Below are 21,444 nucleotides of genomic sequence, written 5' to 3' on the forward strand. Positions count from 1 at the left end.
CTTAAATAGAATATGGTGCACCTGAAGATGGGGAACTCAAAAGACAACCACTTATGCTCAAAAACCAGCTACTAAGTAAGAATCTCAGATTCCAAATCACTTATTTGTATTTGAGTCCTTAGATGCTGAAACTGTGTGTTAGAGTGTTTCTCTTAAGTGTGTATCCTTAAGTACCTAAGTAAATGCTTTGAGTTTAAATGCCCCTTTTTTTTTTTTTTTTTTTTTTTTTTTTTGGAGAGTCTCTTCTGTTGCCAGGCTAGAGTGCAATGGCGTGATCTTGGCTTCTTGCAACCTCCGCCTCCTGGGTTCAAGCGATTTTCCTGCCTCAGCCTCCCAAGTAGCTGGGACTACAGGTGCCCACCACCGTGCCCAGCTAATTTTTCTATTTTTAGTAGAGACGGGGTTTTTCCATGTTGGCCAGCATAGTCTTGATCTCTTGACCTGTGACCTGCCTGCCTTGGCTTCCCAAAGTGCTGGGATTACAGGCATGAGCCACTGTGCCTGGCCAGAAATGAATTCTTTAAAACATATTTAAATTCTTATATTGAACATTTTTGCAACACTGGGGTTTTTTTTTTTCCCCCTATTTTGGTTTTTGTGAGATGGAGTTGCCTAGGCTGGAGTACAATGGTGGGATCTTGGCTCACTGCAACCTCTGCCTCCAGGGTATAAGCCATTATCCTGCCTCAGCCTCTGGAGTAGCTGGGATTACAGGCATCCACCACCATGCCTGGCTAATTTTTTTTTTTTTTGAGATGGAGTTTCGCTCTTGTTACCCAGGCTGGAGTGCAATGGCGCGATCTCGGCTCACCGCAGCCTCCACCTCCTGGGTTCAAGCAGTTCTCCTGCCTCAGCCTCCCGAGTAGCTGGGACTACAGGCACTCACCACCATGCCCAGCTAATTTTTGTATTTTTAGTAGAGACGGGGTAATTTTTTTATTTTTATTAGAGACAAGGTTTCACCATGGTCTCGAACTCCTGACCTTGTGATCTGCTCACCTCGGCTTCTGAGAGTGCTGGGATTACAGGTGTGAGCCACCGCATCCGGCCACAACTCCCGTTTTAAACTCATTTTAATACTGTTATAAATGTGGGAGGTATTGGAGTTGTGAACCAAATTGTGATTTGTGAATTTGTGACTTGAAAACCTAGCTAAACTGTCAGGAAAGAAGTACTAAGAGGGGAAAGGGAAAGTGTTGGTCCAGCTATTTTTGTTAGCAATTCATAGAGGGTTTTATTCCTTTGTTTAGAGATGGAGTCTCATACTGTTGCCCGGGCTGAAGTGCAGTGGCAACCTGCCACCAGTCCTGGCTAATTTATTTTTTTTCTTATTTCTTTTTTTTTTTTTTTTTTTGAGACGGAGTTTCACTTCTTACCCAGGCTGGAGTGCAGTGGCGCAGTCTCAGCTCACCACAACCTCCGCCCCCCTGGGTTCAAGCAATTCTCCTGCCTCAGCCTCCCGAGTAGCTGGGGCTATAGGCGTGCGCCATCATGCCCAGCTAATTTTTTTTTTATTCTTAGTAGACACAGGGTTTCACTATGTTGACCAGGCTGGTCTTAAAACTCCTGACCTTGTGATCTGCCCACCTTAGCCTCCCAAAGTGGTAGAATTAACAGGTGTGAGCCACTGCACCTAGCCTCATGGAAGTATTAATAGAAACAATTTTAAACATTGATTAGACCTGCCAATTTGCACTGAACAGCTCTATCATTTGGCTATATATTAATGTGTGTGGTTAATTTAAATCCATGTAATAGTAGATATCAATTAATCTTTTTCATTGTTTCTTTGAAAGCACTGAAGATAAAATACCCTCATCAACTTGATCAGAAAGTCCTAGAGAAACAACTGCCAGGTAAGAAGCATGAGCCTCTTTTTTTAAAATTCACATTGATTTTTAAATTAGTTTCTGTTAGATCAAGCTTATCATGGTATTGCTTATAGAAGGCCTTAGTTGTGTTCAAAGAAGTACCTTTCTGATTGATAACCATCCATTTAGTGGTAATTTACCAATACTTCTCCATTTTTATTCACAATCCAGTTTCTATTCCTATAATATTTTGCTACTGCTATATAATTGATTAGAATTAGTGATATCTCCCTGCATTATTCTGTTTTCAAACTTAAATACTGCCAATAAAGGCCCCAGTGGGGACAGACTAGTCAAAGAGAGCCGGGACTGGTGGTTTGAGCCACTGTAATCCAGCCTGGGTGACAGAGTGAGATTCTGTCTCAAAAGAAAGGAAAATACTGCAATATCAGTTTTTTACTCCATTAGAGGAGCAAAAATTAAAATAATAACTGGCATGAAAAAGCAGTGTACCCTTTTTGTAAAGTCGTATCGAAATTACTATAAAAAATTAAAAATACACATATGCTCCGACCAAGCATTCTCTCTTGCAGCATTTGTAACGGTAAAGATAGTAAGAATCTAAATGCTTGCCAGTGGGGGAATGGTGAATAAACTCTGGTAGAACCACACAGCACACAAGGCACTGTTGCACATCACTGAGGAGAATGAAGGAGGTCTAGAGCTGTGCTGTCCAGGGTGGCTGCAATAACCACGTGGCTATTTAAATTCATTAAAATTCTTCAGTCTTACTAGCCACATTTCAGGTGCTCAGTACATGTGGCTGCCATATTGGACAGTGTATGTCTAGAGAACATGGCATGAAAAGCTATACCATCATGTAATAAAGAAATACAAATGGGGCCAGGTGCGGTGGCTCAAGCCTAATCCCAGCACTTTGGGAGGCTGAGGCGGGTGGATCACGAGGTCAAGAGATCGAGATCATCCTGGTCAACATGGTGAAACCCTGTCTCTACTAAAAATACAAGAAATTAGCTGGGCATGGTGACGCTTGCCTGTAATTCCAGGAGGAATTACAGGAACTCAGGAGGCTGAGGCAGGAGAATTGCCTGAACCCGGGAGGTGGTGGTTGCAGTGAGCCGAGATCGTGCCATTGCACTCCAGCCTGGGTAACGAGAGCGAAACTCTGTCTCAAAAAAAAAAAAAAAAAAAAAAAAAAAAAAAAAAAAAAACAAATGTAGTAGGTCAATATATTTATAAAATCTATACATCTTTTTTTCTTGAGACCAAGTCTCATTCTGTTGCCCAGGCTGGAGTGCAGTGGTATGATCTCAGTACACTGCAACGTCTGCCTTCTGGGTTCAAGCAACTCTTCCTGCCTCAGTCTCCCAAGCAGCTGGGATTACAGGTGCCTGCCACCATGCCTGGCTAATTTTAAAATTTTTAGTGGAGACAGGGTTTCACCATGTTGGCCAGGCTGGTCTCAAACTCCTGACCTCAGATGATCCACCTGCCTCGGCGTCCCAAAGTGCTGGGATTACAAGCGTGAGCCACTGCGCCTGGCTTAAAACCTATACATCCGTATATGAACACAGAGAAAAGAAGGCCTAGAGGTGTACCTCTCAAATTTTTAACACTGGTCATTAAAGCAGGTGAAAAGAAATAATTAGCTATCTCCGTATTTTCTGAATGTTACTTAACTATATTAAACATGGTAATGCTATTTATTACATATAAATCACCACTTTCTTCCAGAGAACTAATGTGAGTAGGCAGGGTTTTATTTATTTATTTTTTTTGAGATAGGGTCTTGCTTTGCTACCTAGGCTGGATGGAGTACAGTGGTGTGATCATGGCTCACCGCAGCCTTGACATCCTGGGCTCAAGTGATCCTCCCAGGTAGCTGGGACTAGAGGTATACATCACTATGCCTGGCTAATGTTGTAGTTTTTGTAGAGATCGGGTGTCCTTGTGTTACTCAGGCTGGACTCGAATTCCTGGGCTTTGCGCGCTCTGCCTCCCAAAGCACTGGGATTATAGCGTGAGCAGGCCAGGCAGATTTCTTAGAATTGCTTTATGACCAAACTTTTTGTTTCTGGCATGTGTTAGGAGTATGCCATTTCCCACTGGTGTGCAGTGGTTAACCCTTCTCTAACCATCATCTGGGCAATGAAAGCCAGTCCATCTAAATCTTTTGAGAAGACTAGACTATCACATATTCACACAGGAAAAAGCAAATTTGGTTAATTGAAATTATAAATGCTATTAACTATATTCATTACATACAAAAAGGCCAGTTTTTATTCTAAAATAAAGATAACATTTATTATCACAAGGTGCATAAAAACACACAGCTTTTACAAAAATGATTTCTGGTAGAAAAATATGTTTGAATACATTGTGATATTTGTAGAACACCACACTATTGCTGTATCTCCAGCTAAAGCTTCAAGGAAACTGTATTTCTCATAATCAAAATATCCACTATTTACCACAACCCATCTTTGGAAAGAAGTTCATAGTGTATTCTGAACAAACCAAAGTGTTTACTCTGAAGTTACATTCCCATGTATGTTTAACACAGTTACAAATTACATAATGACAGAATGGCCCCGCTGAAAGGGACCTTGTAGGTCATTTAGTCGACACCTTCATTTTACAGAGGGGGAACTCAGGCCAGAGAGGTTGAGAAATGTCCTCAAGGACACCTGAGTACCATTCCAGTGTTTGCTCAGTAATTCATAAGGAAGTCATCACAAAGGTTCAAAAAGAAAACTTAACTGATTTCACTCTCATTATTCTGTGCTGAGTATCATGTCTGGTTTATTCAGATTAAGAAAGAAATTATCTACTGAAATGTATGAAATGCACTGTCAAAGGGCACTTAGGGCCGTTGGCTCCATTTCCCACAGTTCCTCAAATGAACAGGTGGTAGACTCGGGCTTTCTCCTAATTACTGACTTGGATAAACTGACACAAAAATGACAGATACAGCTATCACTGGAGTGACTGGGGTCTCATCACATGAGCTAGTTTTACAGGTAACTGTCAACTGAGAGAACTCACGGACTGTTCTCGTCTTTTGATAGGCTCCATGACAATTCAAAAGGTGAAGGGATTGCTGTCACGTCTTCTCAAAGTTCCGGTGTCAGACCTTCTGTTGTCCTATGAAAGTCCGGAGGTAAGCTGCTCAGCAAAATGCAAAGTCAAGCTTAATCCCCATACCATGACATTAAACTGTCTCCAGATAGCAACAGTTAGATTCTAAATGGAGGCCACAGATCTGTTTGATTTTAAGGGTAAGCTACTGCCTGAGGATGGGGTGGAGGGGGAGAGTGTGTATAACATACGTTATGGGATCTGTCTTAATCACATCCTTCCCCACCTTGGTTCTACTTTTAGGAGCCGGGCAGAGAAATTAAGCTCGAAAATGACCTCAAGTCATTACAGTTTTATTCTGTGGAAAATGGAGATTGTCTGTTAGTGCGATGGTAACAACCAACTAATGAAATTTAGAGACTACACTGCTTATGTCTGGGGTTCACCAGAAATAAATGATTCACTGGAACAATTCTGTCAAAAAAAAAAAAAAAAGGGGGTTACTACTTGCCCTAAGTATAACAAGGGATGTAGTTTAACAATGGATGTATTTGTTTTTGGGATGCGACCATTTCTAGGCTAATACATAATAGCTATAATAAAGGCTTTGAACCTACTAATGATTTTCTGATCTTATATTTATTTTTACAGTTCATCACCGCATTTCATAAGATTTAAATATTAAATAGAAACTAGCTACCTAATAAAATCTGAACACAGTTAATGTCTGTCATAAGACTAGTTTTAATGGAATTCTCTATTGATGATACTATTTTAAAGGGTTGCTAAAATGATGTGGTTGGTCATTTTGGGAAATGTCCCTTAAATTTAGGGAGACACATCCTCTACGTAATGTATGACATATATGCTATTATCTCTCTTCTCAGGTGCACTATTTTTTTAAGAGTACTTAATCACATGCTTTTCCCTATAGTTATACCTAAGCCGAGTGTATCTTCTGTAGAAGATTACCAGCTGACTGAAATGTGACTCATGTTAGGTAAACATTAGGCGATGACAGGAGGAAAGCAAAATTCTTGCAAAATGTCAACCATTTAGAAATATCCTTCCTGATGGCACTAAAACCCTGAGAGGTATTTTGCTTTGATTCATACCCACAAAAATTGAACATTTAAAAAATATGAGTATTAAACTTTGACCTTCAGGATTTATGTTAGATGGCAGAAAGAAAATTTGGTTATTAGTCTACCATATGAATGAACTTCTTTAAAACCAAAGTTCAGAGCTGAGAATCATATTGGTTCCTTTTCAAGTTCAAGTTGCCCACTTCTGTGATCCACAAAATTTAACTTTTCCTGAAACCCCAAACTTTGGTATAAGTGACCAATGCTCAAATATGTGATTATATGATCACACAGCATTCCTGTGAGTTCTTTTTCTCTACAGAACTATCCTAAAATCAGGTTGAAATTCAAACTCAGTTACTACTCCAGATTTCTGAACTAGGCCAAGTTTTAACCAAAAATTATAGGTAAATGATAAATGACTAGTCACAATGCATCAGGATTTAGAAATATTTTTTCTTTTATAAAATAATTTGGTATTTTTCTGATAATCTTCCAATATATGAATAAAAACTTTTCTTATGCTACAGTACCAGTTGATTTTTAAGAAGGAAATTTGTGCAAACATTAAGAAACACCGCACCGGTTCTGGGTAAAAGTGCCGGTCTAGAACTCTCCTGAAAGATAGTACAGTTTACTGCTAAACCCTGGGCGTCCTCAAACTTGCAATCAGATTATCGTTTGCCTGCCCTGATTTCCCTGTTATCTTGTTTCACATCGACAAGGATCACCACACATTTCTTTTAGTTTCCACAGTTCTGTCAGTTCCTGCGGAGAATACTGAGGAGAAGACAGCATTCCTGTCTCACAAGTCTTCTCACACAGCCACAGGCTGTCCTGTTGAAAAACAAAACAGAACCTGATCTGAGAGCTGTGAAACTGTTTGAAGAGCCTAAGAAAGTATGCATATAGCCAGCTTTTATGTATTCTAATGGTGCTGAAATTATTTCAAGGATAACTCGATGTGTGGACCAACTAGTGAGATTTGGGGGTGACAGCTCCTGATTCGGAAAAGCACCAGGCCCCACAGTCCTGTGGCATACAGAAGCAAGGCAGTGTGTGGATTAAGAGTTAGTCACTAAATGCAATTCTATGATGAAAGATTTTAGAAACCACAAGTGAGTTTCATGTTTGCAGTTAAAGGTGGTTCTATGGTAGAATTAGTAACATCTGCTATTTTGATGGAATGCTTACAATAATGTGGGGACTGTACCCAAGTGCTTTGTAAATGTTTCAATTCTCACAATAATGCCGTAAGGTAGGAATTACTTCCCTCTTACAACTGAGAAAGAGTTAAATCACTTGTTCAAGGTCACAGGGCTGGTAAATGAAGAGGAGGAGTTAAAGACTGCCTAGCCCAAGTTCTTAACCACTAGACTATTTCCTAGCTACATAAAGTAGCTTCTGTTTCCATCCAGCAACAGAGCAGAACACACAGAAACTCATTCAGTTGGACAACACGAAAATGTGGGATAAAGTTAAAAACCTTTATAAAGCATGGCTGAACTCCTTGGTGAAAGAACAAATGGTAGGAGCAAGTGGAGTCAGCACGTACTTTGAAGGTGTCTGCTGATCCCTGGGTTTTGAAAGGCTAAGCCCAGGGACAGGAGACTAACTGGAGACTGACAGAGCTGGGATCCCTGAGGGCCACAGCCTCAGGGAGTTTAAGAAAAACTCGGCTTGTCTGTCTCAGTCTTGCCCCTCAGTGGGATGGAAAGGAGTCTCTCTCCCCTAAGCATCTAACTACAGCTTGCACTTAGGTGGGTCTGGGGATGGTAGACACAGTCTGTGCAGGCCCATAAATCTGAAGTATTCATAGATAGCAGTACTTGCAGGTGCATGGCAGAAAAAAATGTAAATCCTCTTTGTAAGAATGCATTTTAGGCCAGGCATGGTAGCTTAGGCCTGCAATCCCAGCACTCTGGGAGGCTGAGGTGGGCAGATCAGTTGAGGTCAGGAGTTCGAGAGCAGCCTGGCCAACACAGCAACACTCTGTCTCTACTAAAAATAGAAATAGGCCGGGCACAGTGGCTCATGCCTGTAATCTCAGCACTTCGGGAGGCTTAGGTGAGTAGCCCAAGAGGTCAAGAGATTGAGACTAGCCTGGCCAACATGGTGAAACCTCATCTCTACTAAAAATACAAAAATCAGCTGTGCATGGTGGTGCACATCTGTAATCCCAGCTACTTGGGAGGCTGAGGCAGGAGAATCACTTGAACTGGGGAGGCAGAGGTTGCAGTGAGCTGAGATGGCCACTGTACTCCAGCCTGGGTGACAGGGCAAGATTCTGTCTCAAAAAAAAGAATGCATTTTAAATATAGGATTCAGTTTCCAAAGACAAGACACGGTCACCAAAAACAAAAACAAACCAAACTGCAGAATCAGACCCAGCAAAGACTATAGATCCCACTATTACTAGATACAGAAAATAATTCTATTGGAAGATGAGACAAAGTAACAACAAACGAAATGGACCATGTAGAGGTGGGTTTCTTTCTTGTCCTGGATTGAGAGCTGCTCTGGGGTCCCCGCCTTATGCAGGGCCCTTAACTTATAGACACTGCATGTGCCTTCTCTCCCCTGCACCTTCGATGGCCAAAGTGGAAGCTGCAAGAATCCAGAACTCAACAGAAATCTCTGAAGCAAAAGCTACCTTTGTGCTTGCTTTCTTCCCAGGGTTCCGAGTTTCCATATTGGTCTCTGCAGATTTTTTTTTTTTCCTGCTTCAGCAATAGTGTGTTTTAAATGATGTCTTGTATTTCATGCAGTGTCTTATTTTTATCGGTCAGAAGGGTTGAAGGATGCTTAGATTGCCACACTCAATCAGTGGATTCTGTCATTAAGTTTTAAAGCTGCAAATTTCTGATTGCATCTATGGAAACTGAATTCTTTGTAGGTAGGGGAACTTTCATTCCTCCTTTTGCTTTAAACTCAGAAAAATACTGGATGAGAAATAACCTACGTGGATTATTGTGAATTAAAGTAACGGCATTAACTTATGGTAGAAGATCCTCATTCTTTCTGTCCATTATGTGATATACATTATAGGTTGAATTCCAAATCTGAAAATCTCAAATCTAAAATCTTCCAAAATCCAAAACTTTTTTTTTTTTTGAGACAAGGTCCCTCTCACTCTGTTGCCCAAGCGGGAGTGCAGTGGTGCAATCACAGCTCACTGCAGCCTTGACCTCCCAGGTTTGACTGATTCTCCTACCTCAGCCTCCTGAGTAGCTGGGACCACAGGCAGGCACTGCCATGCCCAGCTAATTTCTTGTACTTTTTGTAGAGATGGGGGTTTCGTCATGTTGGCCAGGCTGGTCTTGAACTCCTGGGCTCAAGTGACATGCCCACCTTAGCCTCTCAAAGTATTGGGATTACAAGTGTGTGCCACTGTGCCCAGCCCAAAACTTTTTGAGAGCCAACATCACACTCAAAGGAAATGCTCACTGAAGCATTTCAGATTTTCAGATTTGGAATGTGGAACTTGAAAGTATAATGCAATTGTTCTAAAATCCAAAAAAATTCTGAAATCCTAAATACTTCTGGTCCCAAGTATTTTGAATAAGGGACACTCAACCTGTATACAGAAATCTCACCTCCTCAACTCTTAAGAATCCCAAGGCCATTCCCAGAGACTTACCTGGTATCTTTTAGGTCCTATGGCTGCCATCCAGATGCCCATGCTCACATCTTCACCCTATATACGTGGCCCACAAAATTTAAAAGTTTTAAATGCCATTTTATCTGTAAAGAGAAACCATGCCCACTCCCATCATATACCACCTTTCTACTCTTTTGTTCTGTTATTATTCTGCTATGAAATAGCAGAAGTGGATTCACACAAAGTCAAAGCTAGTGGCCTTTAGTATGAAGCACCCCCACAAGGTAATGAGAAGATAAAACTGCGAGTAGATGGCCCATCTTTCTCATGTACCTTAAGCCTCCAGGAAGCACTTTGGGTTCTTCCCTGGGAATAAAAATCTTTGTATTCATCCAGGGACTATACTTTTTTTTGTGACAGCGTCTCCCTCTGTCAGCCAGGGTGGTGTGATCTCGGCTCACTGCAACCTCTGCCTAACTTGGTTCATGTGATTCTCCTGTCTCAGCCTCCCAAGTAGCTGGGAATACAGGTGTGCACCATTACGCTAATTTTTTGTATTTTTAATAGAGATGGGGTTTGCCATGTTGGCCAGGCTGGTTTCGAATTCCTAACCTCAAGTGATCCACCTGCCTTAGCCTCCCAAAATGCTAGGATTACAGGTGTGAGCCATGGTGCCCAGTCTCCAGGAACTATACTTGTAAATATTGGCTGAAAACATAATAAGTAGGCTCAAAAAAGATTAAGGAATAAAATTTAAAGCCCAAGATTTGAGGGACATAGGGTTGCATCCTTAACCTTTGAGAGGTGATTCCTTAATTTTTTGTGTTTATTTTCTTATTATAGAGATGGGGTATTGCTATGTTACCCAGGCTGCTCTTGAACTCCTGGGCTCAAGTGATCTGCCCACCTTAGCCTTCCAAAAATGTAGCGATTACAGGCAAAAGCCACCAAGCCCAGCTAAGAAATTCTTAATTACCTGATAGGTCTTTAACCTCCCCGAGTTGCTTGCCAGCCACTTGACGATGTCCTTGGAGATCACATACCCTGAACCACATGCAAAGGCAGGGTAAGCGGGGCTGGGGTACTCCAACTCCTGCCACTTGCCAGTGCGGTCAACTGCCCAATTCAGTCTGAAACTGAGATGAAAAATAATGTGGCCTCTTGTGTTGGTCTGACACATATCCTGCCACTATTACACTTGACTCCTTTATCATCACTACAAAGGAATAAGCTTGTAGAAGCGAGGAAAGAAAATAGCTAGAGTGCTTGCTTTGCAGGGGTGTGATCTTGGCTCACTGCAACCTCTGCCTCCTGTGTTCAAGCAATTTTCCTGCCTCAGCCTCCCAAGTATCTGGGATTACAGGAACCTGCCATCATGCCCAGCTAATTTTTTGTATTTTTAGTAGAGAGAGGGTTTCAACATGTTAGCCAGGCTGGTCTTGAACTCCTGACTTCAGTTAATCCACCCACCTCGACCTCCCAAAGTGCTGGGATTACAGGCATAAGCCATTGAGCCTCGCCAGAATTTTTTTTTAAATCTCTACCTCATACCAAGAAAAAAATAATCTAAGGAAAGGAATTATTTATCCAGTGGTGTTTTAGATAAAAGACTGGCATGTTAAATTTTCTCAAAGTTGCATTTGTAGAGTTTCTGAATGAGAAGTACTAGATCACCCTGTGTTTTAGTATATATGAAAACAAAAAAACCCAACCACTAATCCATATTATACTCCTGAGGAAACAAAGAAAATGGTTTCAGAGATATGTCACAAACTTATTCTAACAAAATATAGAGTAGCTTCTCATGTGAATACCATTCATTTCTTTGCATGAGAATAAAAGCCACATTGTTTTCCCTCCACTACTACATTAGCCTGAGGCTTTTCATTTAAAAAATATATTCCTCCCATTGTACAGTAATAAATTTATTATTATTTTTAAGACAGGGTCTCCCTCTGTTGCCCAGGCTGGAGTGCAGTTGCACAATCATGGATCACTGCAGTCTCCAACTCCTGGGCTCAAGCAGTTCCCGTCTCAGCCTCCCAAGTAGCTAGGGGCTACAGGCTCATGTCATCTTTTTTATTTTTTGTAAGGACAAGGTCTTGCAATGTTGTTCAGGCTAGTTTTGAACTCAAGGCCTCAAGGGATCCTCCTACCTCAGCTTTCCCAAAACTCTGGGATTACAGATGTGGGCCAGGATGACTGACCTAGAGTAATGAAATATACATTAACCCAGCAGTCTAGTAAGAAATTGTAGCCGGGCGCGGTGGCTCAAGCCTGTAATCCCAGCACTTTGGGAGGCCGAGGCGGGTGGATCACGAGGTCAAGAGATCGAGACCATTCTGGTCAACATGGTGAAACCCCGTCTCTACTAAAGATGCAAAAAATTAGCTGGGCATGGTGGCACGTGCCTGTAATCCCACTACTCCGGAGGCTGAGGCAGGAGAATTGCCTGAATCCAGGGGGCGGAGGTTGCGGTGAGCCGAGATCGCGCCATTGCACTCCAGCCTGGGTAACAAGAGCGAAACTCCGTCTCAAAAAAAAAAAAAAAAAGAAATTGTATATATCAACCAACCACATTTTCGAAAAAATAATTAACCTAAAATCTTATCCTTAATTAATTACATTTGATCAGGTACATGAATGCCAACGGGCTGAGAATGGTTAACTTACTTTCCCCACCAAAAATTAGGCCCATCCAGATTCTTTTGGGCAATCCTATTAAATACAGCTTCGAGGTCTATGTAACAGTCGTCATCTGTCTTCAGCAACAAATTGAAGCTGGTTGTTTCAATAGTCCTGTTGACACAAAAGGGATATGAAAGTCAGTACAGCCAAACAAAGCAACACCAAAGCAGTGGCATCACTGATGCTTTCATTCAAAACTATCTTATAGCCAGGCGCAGTGGCTCAAGCCTGTAATCCCAGCACTTTGGGAGGCTGAGGCGGGTGGATCACGAGGTCAAGAGATCGAGACCATCCTGGTCAACATGGTGAAACCCCGTCTCTACTAAAAATACAAAAAATTAGCTGGGCATGGTGGCATGTGCCTGTAATCCCAGCTACTCAGGAGGCTGAGGCAGGAGAATTGCCTGAACCCAGGAGGCGGAGGTTGCGGTGAGCCGAGATCACGCCATTGCACTCCAGTCTGGGTAACGAGCGAAACTCCGTCTCAAAAAAAAAAAAAAAAAAAAAACTATCTTATTATCTGTATTTGTTAGTCATCAAATGTTGAGAACATCTGCTCTAACAAAATTTTGCTGTTACCATCTAAGGCCATCACTTGGCATTTACTAAGTGGTGTAACACAGAGAAGTACTAAGCTGATTTTAAAAGGTAAAGGAAGAGCATGAAGGAAAATATCTGGCTTCAGTGGAATATATGTTCAACAAATGCTTCTTAGGCATCATTCAAGTCCTGCTGCCAAATCTATTAAATGTCTGAACCCTTCTACATGTGTTTTTTTTTTTTTTGAGATGGAGTTTCGCTCTTGTTGTCCAGGCTGGAGTGCAATGGAGCAATTGGCTCCCTGCGACCTCTGCTTCCTGGGTTCAAGTGATTTTCCTGCCTCAGCCTCCCGAGTAGCTGGGACTACAGGCACCCACCACCACAACCAGCTGATTTTTCTGTATTTTTAATAGAGACGGGGTTTCACCATGTTGACCAGGATGGTCTCGATCTCCTGACCTCGTGATCCACCCGCCTCGGCCTCCCAAAGTGCTGGGATTACAGGCTTGAGCCACCGCGCCCGGCCCTGTTTGTTGAAATCTCAGTAGTTTGAAGTTGATAAATTGTCTCTATAGCAAAAGAATGATCAGACAGGCACAGTGGCATGTGTCTATGATCTCAGCTACTTAGGAGGCTAAGGCAGGAGGTTTGCTTGCACCCAAGAGTTCAAGACCAGCCTAACACCCCCTACCAAAAAAAAAACTAACAATAAAACAACTTCTAGCTATCCAACATTTTTACAACCTACCATCTATAGAAGTTCAATAATTTTGCAGGAACATTACGGTAAGTGTCAATAACATCCACAAAAACAATATCGTCATAGATGCTGCTTTCCTCCTTCAGTAATGCGTCCTCCTCGTGGAGATTCCTTGTGTGATCAACAAGTCTTTGAGGCCGAGAATGAAGGTTGTGTAAGAGAGTATCACCTTCTAAAAAGGAAAAGTTGACAGTTGGAGAAAAATGCTATTGTAAATTTACCACTGAGAACTTATGACATATGCTAAAGTTCTTTTCCCAAGGTAACCTAACAGAATACAAACAGTTGTTTGGAACTTTAGGTAGGGAAATGGGAACTCTCATACACTGCCAGTAGAAGAATTAGGTGGACGCTCCCACGTTGAAGCATAATTTGGAAATATCTATTTAGGCTGAAAATGTGTAAACCTTATGGCTCAGTTGATGACACTTGTAAATATATACCTACTAACGTTATTTTACATAGTCATGAGGATATTAATCATAGCATTGTTTGTAATTGTGGAAGAAAAATGGGACCAACCTAAATGTCCACTGAGAGAAAAAAAAAAAAAATAGCCAAGTTGTGGTACATTCACATAATGAAATATAGCAGTTAAAAAAAGTAACCTGATCTTGCATGTTAAAAGGATTGGCATGGGCCGGGCTCCGTGGCTCAAGCCTGTAATCCCAGCACTTTGGGAGGCCGAGGCGGGTGAATCACGAGGTCGAGAGATCGAGACCATCCTGGTCAACATGGTGAAACCCCGCCTCTACTAAAAATACAAAAAATGAGCTGGGCATGGTGGCACGTGCCTGTAATCCCAGCTACTCAGGAGGCTGAGGCAGAAGAATTGCCTGAACCCAGGAGGCGGAGATTGCGGTGAGCCGAGATCGCGCCATTGCACTCCAGCCTGGGTAACAAGAGCGAAACTCCGTCTCAAAAAAAAAAAAAAAAAAAAATGATAATAATAAAAGGATTGGCATAGAAAAATAAAGTTGAGTGAAAACTGCCAAGTGATATATACAACATGATACCCTAGGTATCAGTTATAAAATATTCAAAACTGTTATTTAAAGACATGTTCAGGTGTGGTGGCTTATCATGTCCCAGCACTTTGGGAGGTAGAGGTAGGAGAATCGCTTAAGCCCAAGAGTCTGAGATCGCTCTAGGTAATAAAGGGAGACCCCATCTCTAATTAAAATTTAAAAATTAGCCAGGTATACTGGTACACGCCTCGGGTCCCAGCTTCTCAAGAGGACAAAGCAGGAGGATCCCTGGAGCCCAGGAGTTCAAGGCTGTAGTGAGCTATGATTATACTACTGCATTGCAGCCTGGGCAACCCAGCAAGACTGTCTCAAATAAAGAGATGTAAATATGTTGAAAGTAGAAAAATAAGAATTGGAAGGGTACACGTGAATTTTAGGAAAGTAGCCCCTTTGAGGAGAAGGAAGAGGAATGTGTCCACAGAGAACCAGAAGGGGAAGGTTTCAATCAGACCTATATATATATATATTTTTGAGACAGAGTCTCACTCTGTCGTCCAGGCTGGAATGCAGCGGTGTGATCTCAGCTCACTGCAACCTCCACCTCCCAGGCAAGTGATTCTCCTGCCTCAGCCTCCTGATAGCTGGGATTACAGGCACGTGCCACCATGCCCAGCTAATTTTTTGTATTTTTAGTAGAGACGGGGTTTCACCATGTTGAACAGGATGGTCTCGATCTCTCGACCTCGTGATCCACCCGCCTCGGCCTCCCAAAGTGCTGGGATTACAGGCGTTTGCCACCGCGCCCAGCCCTCAACACACATTTTTAACTTAAGATGGGTTCATCAGGATGTAACATCGTTAAGTCAAGGGGCATCTATAATAATTTAACACTTGAAGGAAAGTGTTATAAGTAGTAACAGGAAAAAAAATTGTAGTAACAGGAAAATGGCTGGTAACAACAGGAGCACAGAAATGAAATACAAGCCTTATGGACTAGTAACACATTTTGTTCCAACTGCATGTATCTGAAAAATATGAGTATAACTTACTGTGTCAGGAACACAAAAGACGTCTGCTTTTACCGCTTCTGTTCAACATACATGTTTTAACCAGGACAATCAGATAAGAAAAATAAAAGGCATCCAGATTGAAAAGGAAGAAGCAAAACTATCTCTTATAGGTGAAATGACCTTGCATATAGAAAATTGTAAGGTAACTATACAATGATTGAATAATACATGGACCAGTTCAGCAATATTGCAGCACACAGATCAATACACAAAACCAACTGTACTTCTACAATTTACAATCAAGGAGCTTGAAATAAAATTAGAAAAACAATTCCACTTACAATAGCATCAAAAATATAACAAACATTTAAGAATAAACTTTAGGAGACTGAGACCATCCTGACCAACATGGTCTGTCTCTACCAAAAATAAAAAGAAATGAGCTGGGTGTACTGGCGCATGACTGTAATCCCAGCTACTTGAGAGGCTGAGGCAGGAGAACTGCTTGAACCAAGGAGGTGGAGATTGCAGTGAGCCAAGATAGCACCACTACACTACAGCCTGGGCGACAGTGTGAGACTATCTCAAAGAAAAAGATAACTAAATAAATTTAACAAAATAAGTTCAAGACTTTTATAATGAAAATCAAACATGATTGAAGGAAATTTGATAAGACATGGATGTTCAGAGACTTAATACTGTTAACATGGCAATACTTCCCAGGTTGATCTACAAATAGAATGCAATTTCTGATGGGAACGTAAACTATTACAACCACTATGGAAAACAGTGTGGAGATTCCTTAAATAACTAAATATAGATCTACCATTTGATCCAGCAATCCTATTACTGGGTATCTACCAAAGGAAAGTAAGTCAGTATACAAAAAAGATACTTGCACATTCATGTTTATAACAGGACAATTCACAATTCAAAGGCATAAGAATCATACAATGGATGTTGGGGACTCGGTGGGTAAAGGGTGGGAGGCGGGTAGGGATAAAACTACACTTTGGTTACAGTAGGGTGATAGGTGCACCAAAATCTCAGAAATCACCATGAAAGAATTTATTCACTGGACAAGGTGGTTCACGCCTATAATCCCAGAACTTTGGGAGGCAGAGGCAGAGAGATCACAAGGTCAGAAGTTCAAGACCAGCCTGGCTAACATGGTGAAACCCTGTCTCTACTAAAAATACAAAAATTAGCCCAGCATGGTGGCGCACATCTATAATCCCAGCTACTCGAGAGGGTGAGGCAGGAGAATCTCTTGAACCTGGTAAGCAAAGGTTGCAGTGAGCCGAGATTATGCCACTGCATTTCAGCCTGGGTGACAAAGCAAGACTCTGTCTCAGGAAAAAATAAATAAATAAATAAATAAATAAATAAATAACTTATTCATGAAATCAAATACCACCTTCTCCCCCAAAACCTACTGAAATTAAAATATAATACACACACACACACGCACGAATGCAATCCCTTAAAACAGTCCAGCTAGGTTTTTTCTTTTTGCGCAAATTGACAAGCTGATCATAAAATTCACATGGAAGTACAAGAGACCCAGTATAGCCAATCAAACTTGAAAAAGAACAAGGTTGGAGGATTCACATTTCCCAATTTCAAATCTTATTAAAAAGCTATATAATCAGGACAGTGTAGTACACAGACATATAGAGCAATGGAATAGAGAGTCCAGAAATAAATCCTTAAATTTACAGTCACTGATTTTCAGCAAATGGGTGCTAGGACAACTGGATATCTACATGCAAAAAAATGAAGTTAAACCTCCATTTCACACTATATGTGAAAATGAACGTGGATCCAAGACCTACACATAAGTGCTAAAACTATAAAACTCTTGGAACTGTAAAACAAAGGCACAGATCTTTGTAACCCTACATTAGACAATGGTTCCTTAAATATGACAACAAAAATGCAAGACAAAATTGGACTTCAAAATTTACAACTTTTGTGTGTTAAAGGGCACCATTTGCAAAGCATGTATCTTATAAGGGATTTGTATCCAGAATATATAAAGAACTCTTGTATTTCAACAATAACAAAATACTCTAATTTTATAAATGGGCAAAGGATCTGAACAGATATTTCTCTAAAGACATACAAATGACTCTCTATCCCCTCTCTCATTCCTTCCCTCCCTCCATCCCTCACTCCCCTCCTCCATAATAATTTACCTTTTTTTTTTTTAATTTTTAAAATTTTTTTGTTTTTGAGACCGAGTTTCACTTGTTACCCAGGCTGGAGTGCAATGGCGCGATCTCGGCTCACCGCAACACAACCTCCGCCTCCTGGGTTCAGGCAATTCTCCTGCCTCAGCCTCCTGAGTAGCTGGGATTACAGGCACGTGCCACCTATGCCCAGCTAATTTTTTGTATTTTTAGTAGAGACGGGGTTTCACCACGTTGACCAGGATAGTCTCGATCTGTTGACCTCGTGATCCACCCGCCTCGGCCTCCCAAAGTGCTGGGATTACAGGCGTGAGCCACTGCGCCCGGCCAATTTACCCTTTTAACAATGTGTAGCCTTAGCAGTATGATGAAACCCAGTCTCTACAAAATATTTAAAAATTAGCTGGGCACGGTGGCATGTACCTATCGTCCTAGTTATTCGGGAGGCTAAGATGGGAAAATCACTTGAACCCAGGGAGGTCCAGGCTGCAGTGAGCTGTGATCATGCCACTGCACTCCAGCCTGGGCAATAGAGTGAGGTCCTGTCTCAAAAAAAGAAACAACAACAACAACAACAAAAAGGAAGATATACAAATGGCCAATAAGCACATGAAAAAAATGCTCATTATTAGTTATTATGGAAATACAGATAAAAATCACAATGAAGTAACAATTTACACCCACTAGGATTGGTATGTGTTAAAAGACAGACAATAGTAGGTGCTGATAAGGATTTGGAGAAACTAGAATCCTCATATACTCACTATGGAAATGTAAAATGGGCTGCTGCTGTAGAAAACAATCTGGCAGTGCCTCAAATGATTAAATACAGAATTATATGACCCAGAGCTTCTACTCCTAGATATTTAAGAGAAATGGAAACATATGACAGCACAAAAACCTGCACCTACATGTTTACTACAGAATTATTCATATTAAAAAGTAGAAGCAATCTAAATGTCCATCAATGAATGAATGAAATAGTGTATTATCTATGCAATGGAATATTATATGATCATAAAAAATGATACATACACGATGGATCTAGAAAACATGTTACATCAAAAAAACTAGACACACAGAGCACATACTGTACATTTCCATTTATGTGAAATGTTCAAAATAGGCAAATCAATAGAGAAAGAAAGTATATCAGTAGTTGTTAGGGTTGGAGGTGGGGGAGGGAAGAATGAGTAACTGCTAATGGGTTGTGTGGTTTCCTGTTGGGAGATGGAGCAGGTTGTAGAACTCTATGAATACACTGAAACCACTCAATCACTTTAAAAGGGTGAATTTTATCTGAATAAAGTTTCTTAAATAACAAAAAAAGAAGATTCCTTTTACGTCAAGTACAATGATAAAGTGTATGAGATTCGGTGTACTTTTTAAGTTTCAACCAGCCAACTTACCTTGAATAGTATATATGAAACCACCTGCAACTCCCTCCACACCTTCCAAGAATTCATGAGGCAACGCACCCTCCCCAGCCTGAAAGGAATAAGAATAGAAGTGTACTCAATGTTTCGTTACTAAAAATACATGTATCACATTTTAAAATCAATTTGACAAAAGTCATAATATGACTCCACTTGGAACAGATAAATGCATCTGAGATGCTGGTGCACTAGAGACTTATAATATCAGGACGACATACAGTATTCTACTATTTTTGTTATCTAATAACAATACTAAAGATAAGGTGAACCCAACAGTCCTTAAGGTGTTGAGAACTGCAACTTACACAGAATCATGTTTATGTTACTTGTGATTTTAATAGTACAAAAAGCAATTTATTTTACATCCCAACCCCACTACTTAAAAAATATATATTACTACCTTTGATTTTTTGGAAACTAAAAATTCTCATGAGTTCAAATATATCTTGGCACATTTTAAAGTGACCATGCAGAGAAAAGCTCAAAATCAAGTCTGTCCCAAATACTCAAATGGAACCCTACTGAATATATATATATAATTGAAAATTTATTTATTTTTTTTAAAATAAGAGATGAGGTTTCACCAAGTTGGTCAAGGCTGACCTCATGATCTGCTCATCTTGGCCTCTCAAAGTGCCAGGATTGCCGGGCGCGGTGGCTCAAGCCTGTAATCCCAGCACGTTGGGAGGCCGAGGCGGGTGGATCACAAGGTCAAGAGATCGAGACCATCCTGGCCAACATGGTGAAACCCCGTCTCTACTAAAAATACAAAAAATTAGCTGGGCATGGTGGTGCGTGCCTGTAATCCCAGCTACTCAGGAGGCTGAGGCAGGAGAATTGCCTGAACCCAGGAGGCGGAGGTTGCGGTGAGCCGAGATCGCGCCATTGCACTCCAGCCTGGGTAACGAGCGAAACTCCGTCTCAAAAAAAAAAAAAAAAAAAAAAAAGTGCCAGGATTACAGGCGTGAGCCATCGTGCCCGGCCTTGTTTAAGCTGCGTTTAGCCCTCTATAATAATTTTTACTCCCACAGCAGATCATTTGAGTCTTTACATTTTAATCTAGCTCTCAACTCAGAAGTAAACTTATTTCTTTTAGTGTAACCAGTACTATAGAATTTTGGCATATGCTGGATATTTTAAAGTTTCATAAATAGAAAAGGAGGCAAGATAATAAAGGTATTTGTCTTGGAAAAAAGGAAATAAAAACATTATAATTAAATTCCATAAACTTTCTATCTTAAATAAAAATTTTTTCATAAGACTTAAAATGAATATTAGTAAACAGGTGGCGTGTCTGTTTACTAAAGTAAACACTATCTTTATTTTCCTACATTGACTTTATTAAATTTACCTCTCATAATAAATCCCAAATCTTAAACATGAATAAAATCCTAAACATGGCCTACAAATCTAAATGTATAAGCACATATGAATTTATAGGTCTATTTGTTTAATGCCGTTCTTCCTCACTGGACTGTAAGTTCCACCGTGGGCCACTACTATGTCTATTTTACCCTGCCATTGTGTCTGCCTTAGAACAGGTGTGCAGTAAATGTTTTTTGGATGAGTAATAACATATCACATAATACTCATTTCAAACTCAGAAATTAATTCCTGTGAATGAGATTAATATTTAATAACAGCACTAAGCCTGTGAATTTAAATGCCAAGTATATTCCTAATCATGAGACCAGAGATCAAGAATAAAAGACTGTCTACAATTCCACCATACACACCACTTGTTTACTAAAGTTCATTTTAAGTCTTCATACACCTTCTTTATTGTCCTACATTTACACTGAGAAATTCACCTGTCAAACTCTTTTAAATTTAAAGCAAATCTGAATGAGAAATATGAATCAGAAATCCCAGAGTTGCTTCAGCAAAATAAATGAAAGTATTCAATCTTTTCTTTTTTTTTGAGATGAAGTCTCCGTCTGTTGCCCCGGCTGAAGTGCAGTGGCGTGATCTCAGCTCACTGCAACCTCCATCTCTGGGGTTCAAGCAATCTCCCACCTCAGCCTCCCGAGTAGCTAGGATTATAGGCATGTGCCACCATGCCTGGCTAATTTTTTGGTATTTTTAGTAGAGACAGGGTTTCATCATGTTGACCAAGCTGTACCCAAACTCCTGACCTCAAGTGATCCGCTCATCTCAGCCTCCCAAAGTGCTGGGATTGTAGGCGTGAGCCACACGACACCCCACCTTGTTTTCCAATATTTGTATCTATAGTATTTTGATTTTTTTTTTTTTT

At 40.7% G+C, this 21,444-nt stretch overlaps 2 protein-coding genes across 5 annotated transcripts in view; one reads left to right on the plus strand and one right to left on the minus strand.

Annotated features, from left to right (window-relative positions):
* TBCE (tubulin folding cofactor E) overlaps positions 1 to 5,526 on the plus strand; it is a 73,258-nt gene extending 67,732 nt beyond the window's left edge. For all 3 annotated transcript variants that reach the window (XM_039464299.2, XM_074385340.1, XM_039464300.2), the window contains 4 exons: positions 10 to 75; positions 1,797 to 1,856; positions 4,901 to 4,992; positions 5,214 to 5,526. In XM_039464299.2, coding sequence (XP_039320233.2) covers positions 10 to 75; positions 1,797 to 1,856; positions 4,901 to 4,992; positions 5,214 to 5,306 — 311 coding nt within the window. In that variant the 3' untranslated portion in view covers positions 5,307 to 5,526. The remainder of the gene's footprint in view (positions 1 to 9; positions 76 to 1,796; positions 1,857 to 4,900; positions 4,993 to 5,213) is intronic.
* B3GALNT2 (beta-1,3-N-acetylgalactosaminyltransferase 2) overlaps positions 4,107 to 21,444 on the minus strand; it is a 56,288-nt gene continuing 38,950 nt past the window's right edge. Inside the window, exons 7-12 of one of the 2 annotated variants that reach the window (XM_039464302.2) lie at positions 19,164 to 19,242; positions 13,573 to 13,756; positions 12,270 to 12,395; positions 10,573 to 10,732; positions 9,636 to 9,692; positions 4,107 to 6,832 (exon numbers count right to left, since the gene is read on the minus strand). In XM_039464302.2, coding sequence (XP_039320236.1) covers positions 6,698 to 6,832; positions 9,636 to 9,692; positions 10,573 to 10,732; positions 12,270 to 12,395; positions 13,573 to 13,756; positions 19,164 to 19,242 — 741 coding nt within the window. In that variant the 3' untranslated portion in view covers positions 4,107 to 6,697. The remainder of the gene's footprint in view (positions 6,833 to 9,635; positions 9,693 to 10,572; positions 10,733 to 12,269; positions 12,396 to 13,572; positions 13,757 to 19,163; positions 19,243 to 21,444) is intronic. The other variant, XM_074385341.1, reaches the window with a different exon arrangement.

Source organism: Saimiri boliviensis, chromosome 14 (genome assembly GCF_048565385.1).
Source record: "Saimiri boliviensis isolate mSaiBol1 chromosome 14, mSaiBol1.pri, whole genome shotgun sequence".
NCBI lineage: Eukaryota > Metazoa > Chordata > Mammalia > Primates > Cebidae > Saimiri > Saimiri boliviensis.